We start from the raw sequence: 19,835 nt of genomic DNA, 5'->3' as shown, positions 1-19,835 counted from the left end.
TGCGAGACAGCAGAATCACCCGCAAACGCCGCTTACCCGCCTCTCCGGCCGGCCTGAGCGAGCCCGTGCACATGCGCAGCACTCCCCCCGCCGCTGCCGGAGGTAAAGCCCGAGCTGGCGTCCCCTCGCGCAGCACCGGGGCGCGGGGGCGGGGCCGCGACCCCGCCCCTGCGGGCGACCCTGCTGGCTGTGCGCGCGYGTCTGTGTCCGTGGCGCGCGTGGGCCCCTCTTCCCTCCACGAGACTGAGCAGGAGAGCGAGGCAACGCGCTGCTGTGGTTGCCGCTGCCACCCCAGCAGCGCCTGCGCCGGCAGCTTTGTCCGCGGGCCAGTGTCAGGTGCAAAACGGCTTCCCCATCCTCTTTTGAGTGGCTTTAGGTTTTTACACGGCGCTCCCCAGGGCGCCGTTCAGGGCAGCTGCATCTGACGGGCGAGGCTCCCCCAGGGCGGCGCAGGGAGCACCGTCGCCCCGCGCGCGCCTCGGCCTGCGTGCCCAGCAACGCGGCACAGGGTGAGCGGCGGCCGCGGGCTGGTCTCGCCCCTCCGCGAGGCCGGGGAGGGCTGGCATCGTCCCGCGGTCCCTCTGGGGAGCCGGCAATCCAGCTCGGGGTTTGGTGGGAGCTGAGGGCGAGCCGGTGACCTGCCGGCGAGGAGGTGAGGGAGGGGGAGGCCTCGCGGGCGGCGGAGGGGGAGGGGCGCGCGCTGCGCACCGCGGCGCTTTGTTAGGAGCGCGGAGGCAGCGCGCGGCTCAGCGAGGGCCCTGGAGTGCGGTTATATACTCATCGGAGCTTGGTCTGCATGGGATTAGGGCAGCAGCGTGAGCGGCTTTTCATTCAGTTTATTACGATAGATGTTCCTGAATTTGTGTACCAGCTGCAGGCTGCGTGTGCGTCTTGGGTGGTGCATTCTTCTTTGTCAAGCAAGGACCCGTTCTTTCTCTTTCAAGTAGAAGAGGAGAAAAGGAAATAAAACCAAGCTCAAGTTAGTGGTTGAGGAGCTCTGATGCACGAGAGTCTGGTAGGATTCTTATTTATGCCTATTTTTGGTGAATTTCACACAGTCATTTGAAATAACCTGCATCCATTATCTTTGCTTTACACAAGCTGCTTTGGATGTCCTCCATAGCTATCAGGATGACCTGTTTAAAGTGTGTGTGCGTGTGTGTGTAAATTTTGCCAGGAGAAAAGTAGGCAAAGTACCTTAACTAATAGATTATTTTATTCATTTACCAAACAATCCATGATAACTATTATTTTTTGTTAAAACAATTAAAAGCATTTGGGGGGGGATTAATTGATTATGTGTAACACAGTTTCTGTATACGTTTAATTCATACTTGCATCTAATTATATGATTTCAAATCTCAAGGTAGGCAGGGGTCAGGCCTGGAATACTCTGATGGAAGCTGAGTGAGGGAAAACCTAACATTTGAGGAGGAAGGACACTGTTTATTGCTGGTTCTGTCATTCAAATGAAATGTAAATCTGTTAGTTTTAACTGGTTTTGGTCATGCATTTCCTTTCTCCCTTTCTCCCTTGAACATTGAATAAAAAAAGGCATCATTATGATTGGATTCCAGTTGTGTTAATTACTAGTTATATTTAGTTTTATCTGCAATTCAACTTGGATAAATAATTTTTGTGTTTTTAACTGTTTCTGGTTGTAGGCGTGTTGTGCATTGGTAAATTAATTCCATTTCCGCACCAGAAGTGACAACAGTTCACTAATAAACTATGATCTGTGTTTCTGGTTAGTGCAAATGTTTGGGTTAAACTTTCCACTATAACTTTCTGTTTGTGTTTTCTCATGCCTAAAAAAAAATATTTCAGGGGCTGAAAATGTTCACTTATGCCAACCTGAAGTGATTTTAGGGGGAGAGGCTTATTTGCAACTGGCTTAAGTTTCTGTGTATACTTAGGTGTGCAAACAACATAATACATATATACATACCTGTAAAAATCAGGATTTGGAAGATACTTATTTTAAAGTGATAAAAGCTTGTGTAACAGGAAAAGTACTTAGGTCACTGAGCAGTGCCATGGGAAAATATTTAGGGTAAGGTACTTATCCTAAGTTGCATGCATCTTCAGGCACCTGTAAGAGCATGAGAAGCCTTTCAATCTCTGTTTCTTAGAATTTACTTTACAGCTGTCCTTCTATACTTACATGTTCCCAAGTTGATTCTGTTTACTGTCTGAGCCACATTGTAAACTACTTCCATTTCAACAGATTCATACATATTAAATTATATCCTGGGTGTATGTTGTAGAAGGCTCTTTCACCCTCAAAATGGAAATTTTGTCCATGAGATATAGACCTAAAGGAGTCCCTTCTCATACTCGATGGAGGAGCCAGCAGACTTCCAGAAAGTGATTAGTATGCACAGAGAAACAGGAGTGAATATAAATACATGATGATGTTTTGCTGCAGCTTCTCAGTGCCCTAAGTTCTCCAGCATCTCAGCGTGCTTTCTATTCACATAATTGAAAATGCATTTTAATGTATTGAAGGAAGTAGGCCAAGTATGTAACATCTTGAGAAGAATTTCCAATAAGTGCATTAAACTCTTTCAGCAGTTTGAGTTTTTATGCATCCTAGATTGTGTCCATTCCATGAAGAATTCAGAATTACAAGTACAGTGTGTATAGTGGAAAAAGATAATTAAGAATGTGTATGGGGAAAGGGAAAAGACTAAGTCTCAAGAGTGGGACTTACRTTTCTGTTCTTAAATGTACAGCATTTGAGCTTATGACTGGTGATCTCAGATGCTACCACAGTAAAAACAATAGAAGGAAATGATAGCATGGTATAAAAGCAATACTTACAGGTTTGCTATGAGAGAGAAACTTTCATCCTAATACGTAGGATATTAATATATGTGAAGTCCTGTTTAGTAATGCTTTAAATATTTACCAATATCAGTTAATCTCTGTTAGTCTGTGTTGCCAAATATTTACTCCTTGGAATCCAGAAGTTTAGATGTTGTTAACTTTTTTTMAGCTTAGAAAAGTCTACAAAGTTCTTGAAAATCCTTTGCTTTGCTTATTAAAGGGCCTTTCTATGCATGAACATGTCATGATTTTTAATCTGAAATTATCAGACATTTTGAAGCTAGAAACAAGATTCATGTACCTCAATGGAAGGTAGTGTCAGTCCTTTCTGATCCTGAGAACCAGGATCATATGGTATTGGACCTTGTGACTTTTGCTGGTGATGGTGATGCTTTTCATCCTTTTGCTCAGTGAAACTGAGCTTAAGACAGGCTGAAGAGTCAATATTTGGTCCCAAGATTTTAAGAAACTATCTAAAATAGCTCAATGGTTTAGAATGGTACAGTAAGCCCTAAGTAAGAGAGAGAAGCAGATAGACTCCATTTCATTATAGGTCTATCATATTTTACAGGTCTTGAGAGCTGTTTCATGGATGAGCTAAGTTCCCAGTTTTCAGTATCCTTGTTAGGATGTATGTTTTTGATTAATTTGTTCTTTTTTTTTTTTTAACTTAAGGAACTTCTGAAGCAGATGTTCTCTTCTGTGTATTAGACCTAGATATTACAATGATTGGTATGTGATACCTCAAGTTTGTTTACGTTCACTTAGAATTACAGGTATTTAAGAATTTCTGTCAGCAGCAAATGGAGTGATGCAGGCTTTCACAGAGAACAATAAATGACCTGATGTAGTGTGATGGATGAAATACTGGATCAGAGAACTGTCATCTTCACACTTGGTCAGCCAGCTCTCTTTCTTCTCCCACTTTTTTTCTTTCTTGGAAATTAAACAGGTTCTTCTGTGAACAGTAGAACTAATAGAGGCTGGCTTCCTATTAATCTAAATTCTGCCCACTGCAAAAATTCCAGATCTCCTGTGTCTTTATGACACCATTATTCTTTTAAGAGATGGTAGAATTGAATAATCAGGAGCTATGTAGGTGCCAACCAGCTAATCAGTACCTGTATGGTGATTGCCCCACGTGAGTACTGTTAGAAAGAAAATACATAAGTAAGTGTAGCTTGTCTCTTTTTCACTAGGAGTATGACTTAGATACAGCTGCGGACTTTCATGAAACTTCCAGAAATGTAATTATTTTTGAGATATCTACTTTGCTGTCAAATTTCAACTCACTGGGCACAAGAATTTACTGTGGGTGGAGAGACACAAACAGATGGAGAGTATGGTCATGGAGCCGTATTTCCTCAATAATCCCTTTCATCTCTATTACTGTACTAAACCAATTTTTTCAATTGTTCCTTTTCTTGCAAACCCAAGCTCTTAACTGTATGTTATATTATCTTGAACTCAGACCATTATTTATTTATTTTCACTTTGTTTCAGTTTGCTATTCTACACTTTGTTTTACTGCCTTGTCTATTCCTTGATTCCTCTTCTTAGGTTTTCTGGTTTTTATCAGATTTTTAGGGGTTATTTGGGACATTTCTGTTTTTTATGTAAAAGATGTTTTCTCATTTTGAAATTTTTATATAGCCTATCCATTAGTTTTCTTGGATAGGGTTGCCATCACAGGAAAAGGCAAGAATAACTGTAAATATCAAGACATTTGGAGGAGAGGAATTGCAAAAGATGGTACAAAGAGAAGTAAGATTAGTGCACTGAATAAAAAAATGCTTGGGCTGTAAAAGAAGAAAGAAATCTAATGGTGAAAGCTATTGAATTATCAAGTAGTGTTATGAGGGAAGCAGCAGGCAAAATACTAGAAAATTCATTTTAGGAAGGAGTCCTAGACTGTTAAGAAGATCAACCAAGTATCTTAATGTGTATGTTCCATCTCTGACCTTTTTATTAAAAACAGATGAATTGTAAGCTAAGATGGACACCTTTTTTTTCTAATTAACTACCCAAGAGTTTCTGCATAAAACTTAAAAGTAATTTTGGCCACACAGCTGTAGTGGGAGTGAATGAGATGAAAGAAGAGAAAGATAAAAGAAAAAGCTACTTTTTTGCAGCACAATCATGTGTTAATTATTCAATTATTATGGGGGGGGGTTGTTTTTTTGTTTGTTTGTTTTTACTATGGATAAGAATTCCTGAAAATCAATTGCCCTTTTCTTATTCTGTACATAAGCACTAGGCTTGAGGAAAGAGGCAGTGTAGTTAACATGGCATTCTAGGCTGGTAGCTGGTTACTGAGAGTGGCCAGCAGTGCAAGCACAAGGAAGAGTAGGAGAAGATGGCACACATGCAGAGTGAGCAGAAAAGGGCTAGGAACCTGTACCTTCACAGAGAGGTTAGTTCCTGTAGTTAATCCATGTCTTCTTGCAAACTTTGCTTCTTGTCAGCATCATAATTCTGGTCAGGGTCCTGCCCCTGTTGAATGTCAATCAAGGCGGGCAGAACTCAGGGGAGAACCAAACCAACTGAAGTCTTTAAAAGGAGATCTTACTGTCATTTATCATATAACTTTCAAATATTACAGAAAGGAGAGAGAGGAGAAATTGGTACCCTCAATTAGCAAGGACAGAATGAAAGACACAGGCAGAAAGAGGGTCTTTCTGCAACAAACACAAACCTGCTGAAAATGACTTTAGACTTTAGCCTGAAGCTATCAAAGGTATTGTTAAAATGTTCTGTAGCTCAGAGTTTTGAAAACTCACCTGATGTAATGAATAGGAGAAGAGACTTTTTTTTTAGTTAAAGATTAAGTATTTAATATCAAAGTGTAGAATAGGGCACAAATTGTAACAGGCAGGAGGCATAAATTGTAACAACATAGTCACTAAAGTGGCAATGTAAACCAACATAGAATTATAATACAGATAACCTGAATGTTTCATTTTTTTACTCTGAAACTACACGCAAGCTATTCTAGAAATGAAAAAATTTTAGAATTTTAGAAGATGTTTAGATGTTGTGTACTGAAATGCTATGTTTAGGAATTGTTTGCTGAAACAAATGTTCTTGATACTGTAACTAGTTCTTATCTCCTTTTTGTTTTCAATATTGTTTTCATAGGATTTTTGGCTTCCTGGAGAAACAGTAGAAAATGCAAAACGAAATAATTAAGCCTGCTAAATACTTCTCAGAAGTGGAGAAGAGTGTGCTGCTTGCATTAGTTGAAAAGTACAAATACGTACTTGAATGTAAGAAGAGTGATGCAAGAACTATCGCTCTCAAACAGCGTACTTGGCAAGCACTAGCTCATGAATATAATTCACAACCCAGTGTATCACTACGAGACTTCAAACAATTAAAGAAATGCTGGGAAAATATCAAGGCACGGACAAAAAAGATAATGGCACATGAAAGACGGGAGAAGGTAAAAAGAAGTATTAGTCCACTTATAAATACTCACATCATAGGGAGAGAGAAGATTGCCAGCATAATGCCTGAGCAAATGTACTTTTTGCAGAGCCCACCAGAAGAAGATTCAGAGTATCAGCCTGATGCTTCTAGTCAAGGTATAAATGTTACTGTGATGATGCAAGTAGTATTGTTTTGTATGTGGTTTTGCCAGTGATTCTCTTTCTGCAGTATAAATCTCTACACTTGGCTGTGACTGCTGGCTACAGAAAAGTAATTTCGGAGCTGTGGTATTACAAGACACTATATATTTCCACAGGCCCTCAAAGGGGAGAGTCAGTTAGACAGCTTTCAACATACCTGCCACTTTGTGACAAGCATCACAGTAGCCATCATGCTCGCTTTCCAGGGAACAGAAGAGCCCCAAGGATATAGTGATCCTTTACAAAGTATTGTTTTGTTGGGAAAAAGGTTATTGGGGCGGGAAGAAGCTCCCAGCAGCAAATCGATGCACAGTTGTCTGATGGAAGTGTTTCATGCTGCAAGAGTTCTCTTCAGGTCTTCCCTACTTTATTTCAGGAAGGACTAAAAAGAATTTGTAGAGTTATATTTCACATTGGAGTCCACATTGGAGAATGACCTTTTTAAAAAGGTTAAGTACTACATTCTTCTTTGTTTACCAAGCATGCACAGACAGAATAATCTAAGAGTAGAAGGGATGGTAGCTGGAGCAGTCTCTTGCAAACTTTATTATGTCAGAATCTTCTCAAAATAAGAATAATGTATTTTTTCCCTGAAGATATACAACTTATACAGGAGTGATAAGGAAGGCAAATATATATAGTATTCTTCTTAGTATTCTCTGTCTCTCTTGGTGTTAATGTAGACACTGCTCTTCATCTGAGATGTAGATCTTTCATAAAAGTTTTGCTAGTCACATACGCATTTGGCTTAAGCAGCTACATTAAAGTTTATCTGTAGGCTTAGGCACCTAAATTTAAGTGCCCACGTTTATATATTTATATATATTTATATATTTATATATATTTATATATTTATATATATTTATATATATTTTATATAAATATATAAAAGTCTCTGTTCACTTTAGGATTTGAAGCCTCCATTGTAGTCATGGAGGTCTGTCAAAAGAGCCTGAAGTGGCTCAGTTCACCTTGAACTAGACCGCTACGCTCATAGGATTCTCTAATGGAACAGCATTATGTATTCTCCTGTATTATTGTACAGAAGAAGGTTTAGATGTATACACCAATAATTACATTTATAATCACAAGTTTGTGTTACCTGAGGGGAAGASGGAGAAGAAGGAATAATACTTTTTCTGTTGTGTTTTACAGAGTCATTTGTTGTCTCAAACAGAGAACTCTGCGACGAAGAGAAAGAGCTGGTACATTTCCCAGTATGTGAAGGTACCTCCCAACCTGAGCCTTCATGTTCTGATGTCAGAATAGCAGCAGATAAGAACTACAGAAGTAAAGCATCTCAGGAAAGTGCTCTGAAAAAGATGCATGAGGAAGAGCATCATCAGCAAATGTCAATTTTGCAGCTACAGTTAATCCAAATGAATGAAGTTCATGTCGCAAAAATACAGCAAATAGAAAGAGAGTGTGAAATGGCCGAAGAAGAACATAGGATAAAAATGGAAGTGCTGAACAAAAAGAAAATGTATTGGGAGAGAAAACTGCAGACAATTACAAAAGAATGGCCTGTATCATCCTTTAATAGACCCTTTCCTAATTCACCATAGAATATAAAGTGACAGTAAGTCTGAGCACATTGTAAGTAATGTAGGTTGGAAAGAGTGTTTAAAGAAAATGTACTGTGACAGAATGGATGCTCAGTTGATAGTGATCACGTTTTGACTCTGAACATTTAGGGAAACAGTGGTAGAGTCTACAAAGTAGAAAATTGTATTGTTTGTTTTTAAGTAAATGCTGACTTGTTTAACTTTCAGATATGCACAATATTCTAAAAAGATGAATGCATTTTTCCCTCTTCACCCTACCATCTTTCTGAAATGAAGATAATGTCTCAGAATAGTCTATACATTTGGATGTTCTTAAAAAAAAAAAAAAAAAAAAAGTTTTAAAGAGGTTGAAGTGTCTGTTTTGTTCCTAGATCTTCCTACCTGCCATTTCATGAATGAAGGGAGGGGTTGGACTTTCTCTCTGCTATCGAGAGAAAAGATACTTGACAGGCATTGATTGGATTATTATACTGGGACATAGAAAATATTCTATGCCTGGTTTACATATTTTATAGTTTACTTTTCAGAGAAGTTACGAAAATGAAGGAAGTAGCAAAGGGCAAAAAAAACACAGTAGTAAAGTCCTTTGCTTGTGGAAAACTGCAGTTATGTTTTTCTGCCAGCTGGTTGTGGACTAGCCCTCTAGTTTGAGCCCTGATCCCGATCCATACTGTGGTACATGCATTGCTCCCTTCAACATGCTAATACAGAAAACACAATGGGAATGATTTAGTGCAACTTATTTTACACAACAGAGGGGGGGAAAAAAAATGTTGCAGAGCTACTGCAAGATCAAAAATAGGCCAGGTATGGAATCTGGTGTCAGATCTGTTTGGCAGCAAACTTAGTTTTCTTATAAATTGGCCATATCAAGGGAGCACAGGACTTCCAAAGTAGGATATAATTATGGACGCTTCTTTTTTTTTTTTTTTTTTTTCAGGTACTTAGAACAGTATTTTTTTTTTTTTTTTTTTTTTTTTTTTCTGCTGAGTGGAACCATTACTGAAAGGCAGGACAATAATGTAAAACAATGGTAGAGGCAAAGGAAAGAAGTGAACAGAAGTTAAGACCTCTGTTTAGAGGTTGCATTCTGTGGTATGGAGAATGAATTAGCTATTTCAGCGGTAATGACAATTGTTCAGGCATCATCCAGRRATAGGATAGGATAGGATAGGAAAGACTAATGACATTCTCTTAAAAATGGCAGGACTCCTCCCGTACAGTTACTAAGTGAGAGTAATTTGAAACTACAAAATTGAAAGCATGCATGTTAAAGGTGTAAAAAGCTAACGAATGGAAATAATTTGAGCACTGTGAAGAAATCAAGAATGGAGAGACAATCCAGGTCTAGATAGCCCTGTGAGAAGGTGTAGAATAGTCCAGGGAGAATCTCATGGTATTTGAGATAAATGTGTTTCTGATTCCTGAAAGTTATACCATGAATCATGAAAGATTGTTTTATTTTTGTTTTATTTTTATATTTAAAAAAATCATCTAAATATGCATGTTTTAGGACTGTACTAAGTGGGCAATGCCTTGGATTTTGGTATCTATACTCATTCACATAGGGAAACGCTTGTGTTAATTAAGAATCCAAAATGTTTCCTTTTTAGACTGAACAAGAGAACCATTTAATGCACCCTTTATTTAAAGGAAAGAAAAGCATCCTAATTCTTTCTAATCTTCATACTGTGAAGATGGGAAGGAAAGAATGGTCAGTACATACATACAGGAAGTGTTGGGAGTATCACACCCAACACAAATGATAAAGGATGCTTTTGTTATACAGGTAACGTAGAAGGCTTACTGACAGGCTTCTGCTTTCCTATCTTGGTCGCTGTAAGGTTGTTTGATAGACAAGGATACAGCAGGATACATTGCAGGATCAACACAGTGAAGTAACACGTCTCCTTGCCAGCTTTTGGCTTCTCTCTTTGGTTTATGAAGTGATTGTCTGGCCTGGAGTTCAAATGACTTGAGAATGTGACTTTTGCCACATTTTTGCAATTACTTCCTTTGATATTAGTGTTTCTTTTCTTTTGCTCAACTTTTCTCATATAATATGACCGTATGTAATACAGGCAACACTAGCATTTGTTCCTCTTGCTTTTTCCTAGTTCAGATATTTCCACGTAATTGTATTTCTCTGTTAAGTGTTTGGCTAGGCTGTATAGGTATTTCCCACATCTCTTCATACATAAATTACAGCTGGACTAAAATACTTGTTTTTCTTCTCTGGACTTGTTCTACAAGTTGTTTACACCTTTCTAGAATGGAATTAAAAGATAAATTGGGCACAATGATCCCTTTAACTCTGTAAGAAAAAAAATACATATTAGGTAGACATTGTGGCTTATTGTTTTCAGCCTCTTTGTTTCTAAGGGAGAGAAAATATGACGTTCTTGCCAAAACACGAAGAATTCCTTTATGTTCCCGAAAATGCCACTATCCTGCTTCTAGTGGTATCTCTCCTTGGAGATCATGTAAGTCATGTTTAGCTCAGTTAGAGCATGGTGCTGCTAATGCCGAGGTTGCGGGTTCAATCCCATATGGACTATGCTGAGGGTTGGTTTAGATGATCTCCTGAGGTCCCTTCCTACCTTACCATTCTATGATTATCCGGTATAAACCTGTCTTAACTGTTGAGGGGGGGTGGGATTCTGTATTTCTTCCTTACATCAGTTTCCCATTATTTTTTTAACCAGCAATATGAGCAGGAGATTTCATCCAAAAGTAAACATTTTGCTCTTTTCTTTCTCTTGCCTGGATTGCCTATATCATACATCATCTGAGCATGAAATGGGTTTTCTTCAGCTCTATTTTCTTCCACTTCCACAGACAGTATGCTTAGCCTTTGCTGCCCAGCTGCCCAGACATTGCTGGTTCTGGGCACAGGCTAGAAAGCATGTTAGAGGACTCTGAAAGGAGATGGTCACTGTAGAGAGAGGTGTAAAGAGAAAAGCGCTTTCTCCATTTCAGCTGCATGCAGTTCTGGGAGGAGAGGCTCTGCCTACAAAGTTGTACATCAAGATCAGAGCTAAGTTAAGGTGCTGTAGCTGTGTATCAGTGCTGTGTAGCACTGAATCTTMCTAAGTCCTTGGGGTTCTGCAAGTTTAGGTTTGAGCTCCTGCAAACAAAATTCCTTCTTTCTGGGTAGTGGAAGAGTCTCGGGCCAAGATTTTCATGGATATTTCCTCAACTCAACACTTTTACCCTGGCAAAATTACCCACCCTACAGTCTATTAGATTACTTCTCTTGGCTCCCAAGCTGCTCTGTCAGAGCAGCAGAGATCCTACTGCTCCATGTAAATCCTCTTCAGCATGCCTTCTTACACTGCTAAGACCTGTTTAGCCAAAGCTAGAATATGTAGTGCTCCTGGCCAGTCATTGTTCAGAGTACTGGTCCATACAAGGGGCAGTTGTCCCTAGTTAGATATTCAGATATGTATACTTGCAAAATAAGTACYGATGTGTGCTGAAATTAATCTATTTTGGCTAATGAAATAAAACAAGTAACAGGATAATAGGATAATATGCAAGCACTGTTAGTTAACTTTAAAACAATTACAGAAGACAGCTCAATATGTTTGATAGAAAAAAAGAAGATAATTTGTTGCCATCTCTGCCATAGGTTAATAGTTTTGACAGTGAAAGCAAGCTATGATCTCTATTTCCAGTATAAAAGATTAACTTTTGTGCTGCTGATGATTTTGCTTTTAGCTTTTTATTTTTTTAAAACATGCAATTACAGAAATCAGTTTGGTTTCCTAATACATAAAGAAGGGGCATGTAGAAATGTGGACAGATTTCTGGAGCTAATACAAGAGCAATAAAATAGAAAACTACCAGTTGTGTCTCTGAATGTTTTAGAATTCTGGTGGTGAAGGGGTTAGGCATCCCACAACATCATCAGTTGTGTTACTAATGTTAAACATTTGCACAGGCAAAAATTGGGCTGGGATAGCTTTTCAAGAGAGTCAGAAGTGAAGACAGCTAAGAGATGTCCTAATAGATGACACTGTCACATACATCAAATATTTCTTCCCCTATGGTCTTCACTCTCCCTGACTACCTTTTCCTTTGAGAAACTAGACACATCCACCATACCAGTCACAACTCTGGGTGTCTGACCATAAAAAATGTAACTGTATCAGGTAGAAGTCCCCCCAGAATTACCAGGCCTCCCTCTATACTAAATTAAGTTGGACAGTTTTCTTAGGCTGTAACACAGTCCAGGTATGCATGCTACATACTGAGAAAAGAGGTGTGAAATTCGTCCAGCATGTAGTCAGTCAAATGCAGTGGGCTATGTGACTAAAAAAAAAAAAAAAAAAAAAAAAAAAAAAAAAAATCTGTTGATGAGGCAGGGTAGATGTGGGTAGATGTATAGATGTATCTCACTGGATGGTCAACCAGTTTAACAGTAAGAATCATGAAATATCTTTGACGGGTCTTCTAATTCATCCAATTCTGTTAAAACAGAGAATGGCGGGGGGAAAGATTTTTTTAGCTCTCAGAATTTGTTATTCAATTATTCAGTTGAGCAGCAGAATACCTGTGTGCTTCAGTTTCTTACTGAACATTAATGCACATAATTAATCAAATTTGTTTAGCAAGAGAGTAGAGGAAAATTTGCATTAAATAGGACTTGAGATTGGTAGTTTTCCACTAGTCTTCAGATATTTCTTCTCATATATAAGGAGCTATTCGTGGACAGTCCTGAATCTGGAATTAGCATTATATGCCAATTTAGTAGTAATTTATTATTTACACATCACTAACAAGGTGAAATACAAGTTCACCAAGCTCTGTGTATTACTTGGTCATGTACAAAACCCTTCCATTTTCTTAGAATTATGCCATGAAATAAAATACTACACCACAAATGGACCAGCTGAGTTACCCTTGTAAATTCCTGCAATGCATTCTGTACTGTAGTATAATGCAGGGAAAAAATATTCTGTTTTTGTTCAGTTCTGGAGTTTTGAGTATTTGACCTCTCACTGAAGTTCTATTTAAAATTGTATTGTACTGTTAGACGTCTACGTATTCCCACAGAACTGTCCTTCAACTAAATGAGTCACTCGACTTTCAGCTTTTGAATGCCAAGCCTATGGACTTGAAGTCTGAATTGACACACACATGATAAATTCCTTTGCCTGCAAAATATCTTGTAAATGGTGTCACATCTTAAGACTCCAGAAAGTACATAGTAGGTGGGGACATGATGGAYTTGGTATTTAAGCCAGAGCTGAAATTTTGGTGGACTGGGAGATATCAATGCCGACCTAAAACAGAGGTTCAACCTCTGCTTGAAAAACAGTAATATCCAATCCAATACATCCTTATCTCCAATTTTCCATCTGAATGAGGTATAATGAGAAGTCCTTGCCAAATAAAGCAACAGTAGTTCCCAAAATGCATTCGTTTTTATTTGATTTAATTTCAAGTACCAGCTTACGTAAGGGCTCTAAGGCTAGAGTGGACTTTATGTTGCAGTCTGTGGTTGGCTGATAGCATTTTAAGGAAATTTTCTGTAGTGATTTCGGTCTTTTGGTCTTAACTGCAGTACTTCTATGTGGATGCACTTAGTCATGCAGTGGTGCTGACCAGATCATGCAAAGGTTGTCCTGCAGTGACTCCTTACAACTTTTCTAATTACCCAATCAGCAGTGATGGATTAATTTAAATAAAAACTGAGAGGCCTTGGCAGTAATGACAGCTGCCATTACTAATTCCATCACTGAGGTGTCTCATCACACTGAGAATGTGGCAAGGTCAGAGATATAATCAATATACAGTCAGTGATAWAATCAATACATAATCATACCAGTACCTGTATCTTTATCCCAGCCAATTACAACAATTTCTTCTGAGGCAAATCCTGTTTTTAGTTCACTTGTAGACCCACCAATTAATTGCTTGCTTCCAGTTTAACACTTGCACAGTTCTGCTGAAGCCAGTTTGTTTCTCTACACGTTACTGGGTTTGGTGGATAAGTCCAGATCTCAGCTTTCACTCTCATCCAAATTCCAGGCTACCAAAACTGCTTGCGTAAGTAAGTGTCCTGCTGGGGAGCCAAGCAGGGACAATCAGGCATGAGAGAAGATTGGCCTAAACTTCATCCTTTCTCCTACAAACAGGATGGCTGTAAGTGGCTCAAACCACATGTTATGGCAAACTCAAGTCCAAACCCTGTTGCAACTTAAAAAAACAAGTATGAACATAATAATAGGAGTAGTTCACTTCGGTGTACTGTAAAAATGGCTTTGGGTGCCAAGCAAATTTTAAATTGTTATTTATTAAAATCTTGCAAATCATAGGAGAGGTTAAAATATAACCTGTCAGTGTTCAACCAGCAAGAGCAATACATTAACACAGCTTCAGTCTGCTAGGTTCAGTTTTCTGCTAGGATTTGGTTAACTGGTATGGCTAATATATCACACAGACACCTCTAATCTTTCTTCCTCATAAAATCTTGGATACTTCCATGAAATTAGTTCACGTTTTTTCAAACAAACAAAAATGCAAGCCAACTATCCTAAGTCATCCCTTTGATGGAAGTATATCTATAATTCAACAAAAGGAACAATATAACAAATACTCTTCTAAAATCTCATATTTTCAGCTGTGTGTGGTCTTTTGTGTTTGTTTACACTTTCTGCCTTTCTTTCTAAAGAGTCTTAGACTTAAATCACAAGAGATCTAGTCTTCAGGTTCTACATAGCCAACTGTCCTACTATTTTAGATCTATACCAGAAAAAGTTCTGGCATTCTGTAAATGCAAATTCAAATATATTCATTTTTTTTAAAACTTCCTATAGGAGTAGAAAGCATAGCCCCAATTAGCTTTCATTTTGTGGTTGTGTTTCTGAACTTCCAGTCATAAACTGTACAAGTTATCTTGTCATCAACTTGCATTCAGCAACACCAGTAAAGTTATCAAGCATATTTTTCTGAAGTACTGGTCTGGTGGAGCTCCCATTCTCTTCAGTTGAGGTCACAGCAATTTAGGATTTCTGGGCAAAAAGGGCTCTAGAAACTATGGACTGGAGTTTCAACAGAGCATGATAGTTACACTTTCAGGTCTCACTGATTTCTAGCAAACACTGAAGCCCTATATCTCACAGGCATCTTTTTGAATTTCTTCTCTGAGACTGATAAGGAAAATAAAATGCTTATCAAAAGAAACTGCATATAGTTTTTCTTTAACTTTTTTCTTTCTGTGATCTTTGAGTCACTGTTACTGACAAATCATTAAGAAACCCTCTTTTCCAAAAATTCATTCAGTTTTACAGAAGTATTTTTAGAGTGCCTGAGAAGCAAGAATGCTTTAAGAGATCATTTGCTTCTAAATGTGTTATTGCCATCCTTAGCAATATTACCATTTTGTGATAGTACACTATGTTGGCCAGGTTTTGAGAAGTGATACCTTTCCCAAGGGGAAAAAGCAACCTTCAATTTAACTCGTCAACAACTCAGGGTATTGTTAAAAGTTATTGTCAGAAGTTCTCTTTCCACTGTCATTTTTTTATCCTGCAGAGACTTCACCGATTTTGCATCTCTGTTCTGCCATCCATGGAATTGCACCTGAATTCCTTTGGTCGAAGAGACTGCAAGGATCTTCTGAAAACCAAACTGGTAATCTTCCCATGTGTGTTCAGAGTGCTGAAAAACACAGCAGTGTAAATGCAGAGGAACTGAAACTCTGACCTCTAAAATACTGCCAGCACACTATCCCAAGAAAAACTTGAGTCTAGGCATCCCCTTTGTCACTTCTGTGTAAGTGGTCAAATCATTAGGCATCCACTCYTTATTTACATAGTGTTGTGTTTATTCTGTAATATTAGATTCTGTTGTATTTTAACAGTATATAAAATTACATTGTATAGTGTTTGTGCTTCTAGTTGCTGAGCATCTGAAACAAAACTAGCACTTAAGTACCGGGCCATTTGTCATAAGATACTTGAAAATGTATACATTCCTTCTGATACTATATATTTTAATGAAGTATTAGATGGTACTTCTTGTGGTCTTTGCCTTTTATTAGCAGCAATTTCTGGGTTTGTTTTCTAAATTGCACTGAAAAATATACATCATTTAAGAACTAACCCCTTTTTAGCCAGATGGTTTCCCACTAGGCTAGTCTGATTTTTCTATCATATATCAACCTCTATTATCTCACCTATTGTAAAGTGTTTGTTTAGTGTTTTAGTTCCTCAGATACCACAAAAGCTGTTTCTGCACCACACAGAAATAGTTTAAGGAACTGCACTTCTAAGCAAGTTATTTTCTATATCATCACCTTTTTTTTTAACTGATAAATAATACTTACATTCTACTTTGAATCTCTAAGGAGCTCATAATATATCTGAGTCTTTAGGAATGTAAGGAATAGAGGATTTTCATTATTGTGTAGCAAATTTTCAGAGCAAATTATTTGTTTTTCCAATAGAAGCAGTGACTAAAAGGAGGCAAAAGTAGGCTCTAAAATGTATACTCTATGATGATTGGGGATGCAAGAAATGCAAAACAAAAGTAATATTGGAGGAAGAGATTCAATATTTGTCCAAGTGAGTGGTATCTACTGTATGTCTGAAACTCAAATAATATGAAGACTAGCTGTATATTTTAGTGCCTTGTTTCTAGTAAATTGGTTAATCATAAATTACTAAGCAAATGATTTCTGAGAAAATGTAATTAAATATTGTTAATAGAAACTGTATATTCACAGAGAAGTCAATAAATCATCAATTATTGTTAAGTATTAATTAGATGAGATTTTTAGTCTTCATTCTTTCAGTGTTTTCTAATAATGTCATCTAACTTAAATATGTCTATGCCATTTCTGTCTTAAACTGAATTCTGCTCAACTGCATGTAGCAAAGAAACTGTTTCTCAGTTTTTGCACTATCAAATTATGTGGGAGAAAGTGCTATCTGTAAGGGCTATTGTACATATTCTTTACAGAATTTTGTTTTGTTTGACCAAATATTGATAGTTATGATKTCCTCTGAAATCTTTGTCCTGTATGTCTATTGAGTGGATCAGTTTTGAACCTGAGCTAGGCACTACAACTTTTTTTTATGAACAACCTTTGTGTCAGACACTAATTGGCAATAAAAATAATTGGGTTTCTATTAAGAGCATCTTAACAACATCACTTCAAAGCCTACAGGAAACTAAATTACACTGTGACACATTAAAGAAAGTGCAAGTCTCTCCCACTCACAAGCAGCAAATTGAACAGCAAGGTTTAAAAACTAACAAGATTTAACATTAGAAGCAAGAAGAGGAAAAAGAGAACAATGTGAGAATAAGGACAATCTGTGCTTTCTCCCTGCATCTCCTGGGTTTTCTGTGCAGGCCTGTGGAACTGAAAGCCATGTTGCTATGGGAGATTTTACATTGGTGTCTCACCTACCTAGAGTACGTGTGTGATTTCATGATGGGTATATGTAGAGGAAAATGCGAAACAAAGCATTTGGAATTAACACACAAAGGTCTTGCCTAAGAATGGAAAAGTAGACACTCTGAACAGTATTCTTGGATTACCAAAGACAGTTTGGATTGACATGGACTCCTGGAAGGCTGCTCCAGTAAAGAGGATTAAATGGAAATATAAACAAGTAACAGTAGTAAAAGCTGGAAGTAATGTGTCTCTATATAGCCCTTAGGAGTCCTACAACAAAATATTGTATGCTGTACTCATGCCTACATTTGAAAATGATATTAAAACTGAATAGGTGAGGGTAAAGACATAAGCTGTTAAGTGTTCCAAGTGATGGATAAAAGATGTTTCCTTAGATTATCTTAATCTTTTTTGGCTGAAAAAGAAATTTCATTACATACATTGATTTCAGTACATAAAAATTCCCTTTAGGAATTTCTGAAGGGCTCTTTAATCTAGCAAAAATGTGCTCTAGCAGAGTAAGCCTGAGAATTAGATAAAAATATTAATGGTGGTAATAATCAATCGTTGGAGAAGAAAACTACCAAAGGTAATTATATTTTTGTGTTGATGTCATCGTGTTGAGACTGAACACTGTTCTAGGGGATATTGTTGTCAGAATTAAGTTAATAATGGACTTGATTCAGAGCCAATGCCAGTGCTGGAGGGTCAAATGCAGCAACTGGAGATAAACAGGAGTCAAACTAGTCAAGCCTCGCCTGGCTCTAAACCTTATTGCGCGAGACAAAAGGATGCAGTTCCCCACCGCCCTCAAGGCCAACCTCCGCAGTGCTGACACTTCAGTTCAAGCTTCCCGCGGCCTTAACCGGGGAGCCAGCGCACAGATGAAGGACGGCGGCCGCGCACCGCCTCCTGCCCGCCAGCCCCGGGAGGTGAGCAGCTGCGGCCAGCGGGGGGCAGCCACGAGCCGCTTCGGTGCCGCGGCCGCCGCCGCCCGGCCTCGCCGTCGCCGCACTGCGTTGCATCTACGTTAGGAAAAAAGGCTGTTCTAAAATGACAATAGTTACTGTCTTGTAAAAGTTAGTGAGCCAAGTCAACCTATTGGTTGAACCATATACTGTTTTAGTATATTTTTTCTTAAAACCCCGGTTTTCTGATACAAGTTTTTCCTCATCAGCGTAGCTGGTAGATTTTTCTAGTAGGAGAGCAGGTAGCAGAGGCTTTTCCTCATCAAGAAATGCCAGGTACTAATTATCATGTTTTAAAATCACACCATTTTGCCAATCCAGGCAAAGCCTCAGAGAAATTCTCCCAGATTTTGTTTATCTACACAGTGCATAAATCTTTTAACTACTACATTTGCCTGGGGCCAAATGGGGGTTATGCACATAAGCACACTGAACATGCTGTAGCCTTAGGCAGTCAGAATTGTTGAAAAATTTGCATGTAAACATTTATAAACAAGTTTCCAAGATCTCTATTAAATGAGCAATAAAGTAATCCTTGTCATACACAGATAGGCACCCATGTTTCAGCTGTTTAAAAGCAACATTGCGTAAGATGCAGTGCCTGAAATACCTCAGTCGAAAAGCACCATCATTGTGTTCATGTGATAATGAAAACAAAGACAACTAAAGACTAGGGAGGCTGATGAGCAGATAACACTGAAATACACACAAAACAACTGAAGTTCCAGAGAGTTGACATTGTTGGTAGCATTCATGTTTGTTTCTATTTTTCAAAGAAAATATACCTGTACTTTGTCATATCATTTCTGCCAATGCAACTTCTCCATGCTCTGACTGAAAACACTTAAGCAACACCAGTTTAAATCATCATGCAGAAACCCAGAAAATCATCTCATGAGAGTTCAGCAGTGAGTAATTTTTTSTCACTCCCCAACTGAGATCTAAACAAAAGGGTTCTAAACAACATACACATTTTCTGACCCAATGAGAGAGGCCACAAAAGAGAAAAATTACCACTGCTTAACTAATAGTAGGAAAAAATATCAGCTGCTGCTAAGTGTCCTAACCTGATCCTCCTTCACAGCACTGTGCTGAGACAGAAGACTGCCCTGTCGAGTAGTTACAACCCACTCACAGTTCATCATTCAGGCGTGGAAGGGTCCAGTCTCTCTGTGGACTGGGCTGCGACTTTCTCACCCTGTAGGACAGGGTATCTATCACCTGTCCCAGCAGGAGAGGCTGAAGTTCTGTGACTGCTTAGAGAAGTCCTAATAGTGTGTTTCTGCTCCAGGAAGTGGCCTGAGCACTAGGCAGCACAGCAGCCACTGCTGCTCCCTACTGCCTTCCTGGCCAGTTGCTCACAAGCCACCTCCTTGCGACTTCCACCAACCACCTGGAGTCATGGCAACTTGTTCTCTGCACTGCCTTGCCG

General features: G+C 38.7%; 1 protein-coding gene across 3 annotated transcripts; it reads left to right on the top strand.

Moving 5' to 3' along the window:
- The first annotated feature begins 282 nt into the window (after positions 1-282).
- On the top strand, positions 283-16,734 carry MSANTD3 (Myb/SANT DNA binding domain containing 3). 3 transcript variants are annotated; one of them, XM_085310706.1, is made up of 4 exons: positions 283-336; positions 872-1,015; positions 5,968-6,413; positions 7,614-8,935. In XM_085310706.1, exons 3-4 carry the CDS (start codon positions 5,999-6,001, stop codon positions 8,021-8,023), a joined length of 825 nt encoding a protein of 274 aa, XP_085166832.1. In that variant the 5' UTR covers positions 283-336; positions 872-1,015; positions 5,968-5,998; the 3' UTR covers positions 8,024-8,935. The 3 variants fall into 3 exon arrangements, with proteins under 3 accessions (XP_085166832.1, XP_085166831.1, XP_085166833.1); XM_085310705.1 differs by lacking the exon at positions 283-336 and adding an exon at positions 15,566-16,734 and having other exon boundaries at positions 716-1,015; positions 7,614-8,037; XM_085310707.1 differs by lacking the exon at positions 283-336 and having other exon boundaries at positions 716-1,015; positions 5,968-6,271; positions 6,365-6,413.
- Positions 16,735-19,835: the final 3,101 nt, after the last annotated feature.

This window comes from Rhea americana, unplaced genomic scaffold, assembly GCF_003343005.1.
Source record: "Rhea americana isolate MKP2758 unplaced genomic scaffold, rheAme1 scaffold_323, whole genome shotgun sequence".
Lineage (NCBI taxonomy): Eukaryota > Metazoa > Chordata > Aves > Rheiformes > Rheidae > Rhea > Rhea americana.
The sequence above is the reverse complement of the archived record's forward strand: the minus strand, read 5'-3'. Positions and strand labels throughout refer to the sequence as shown.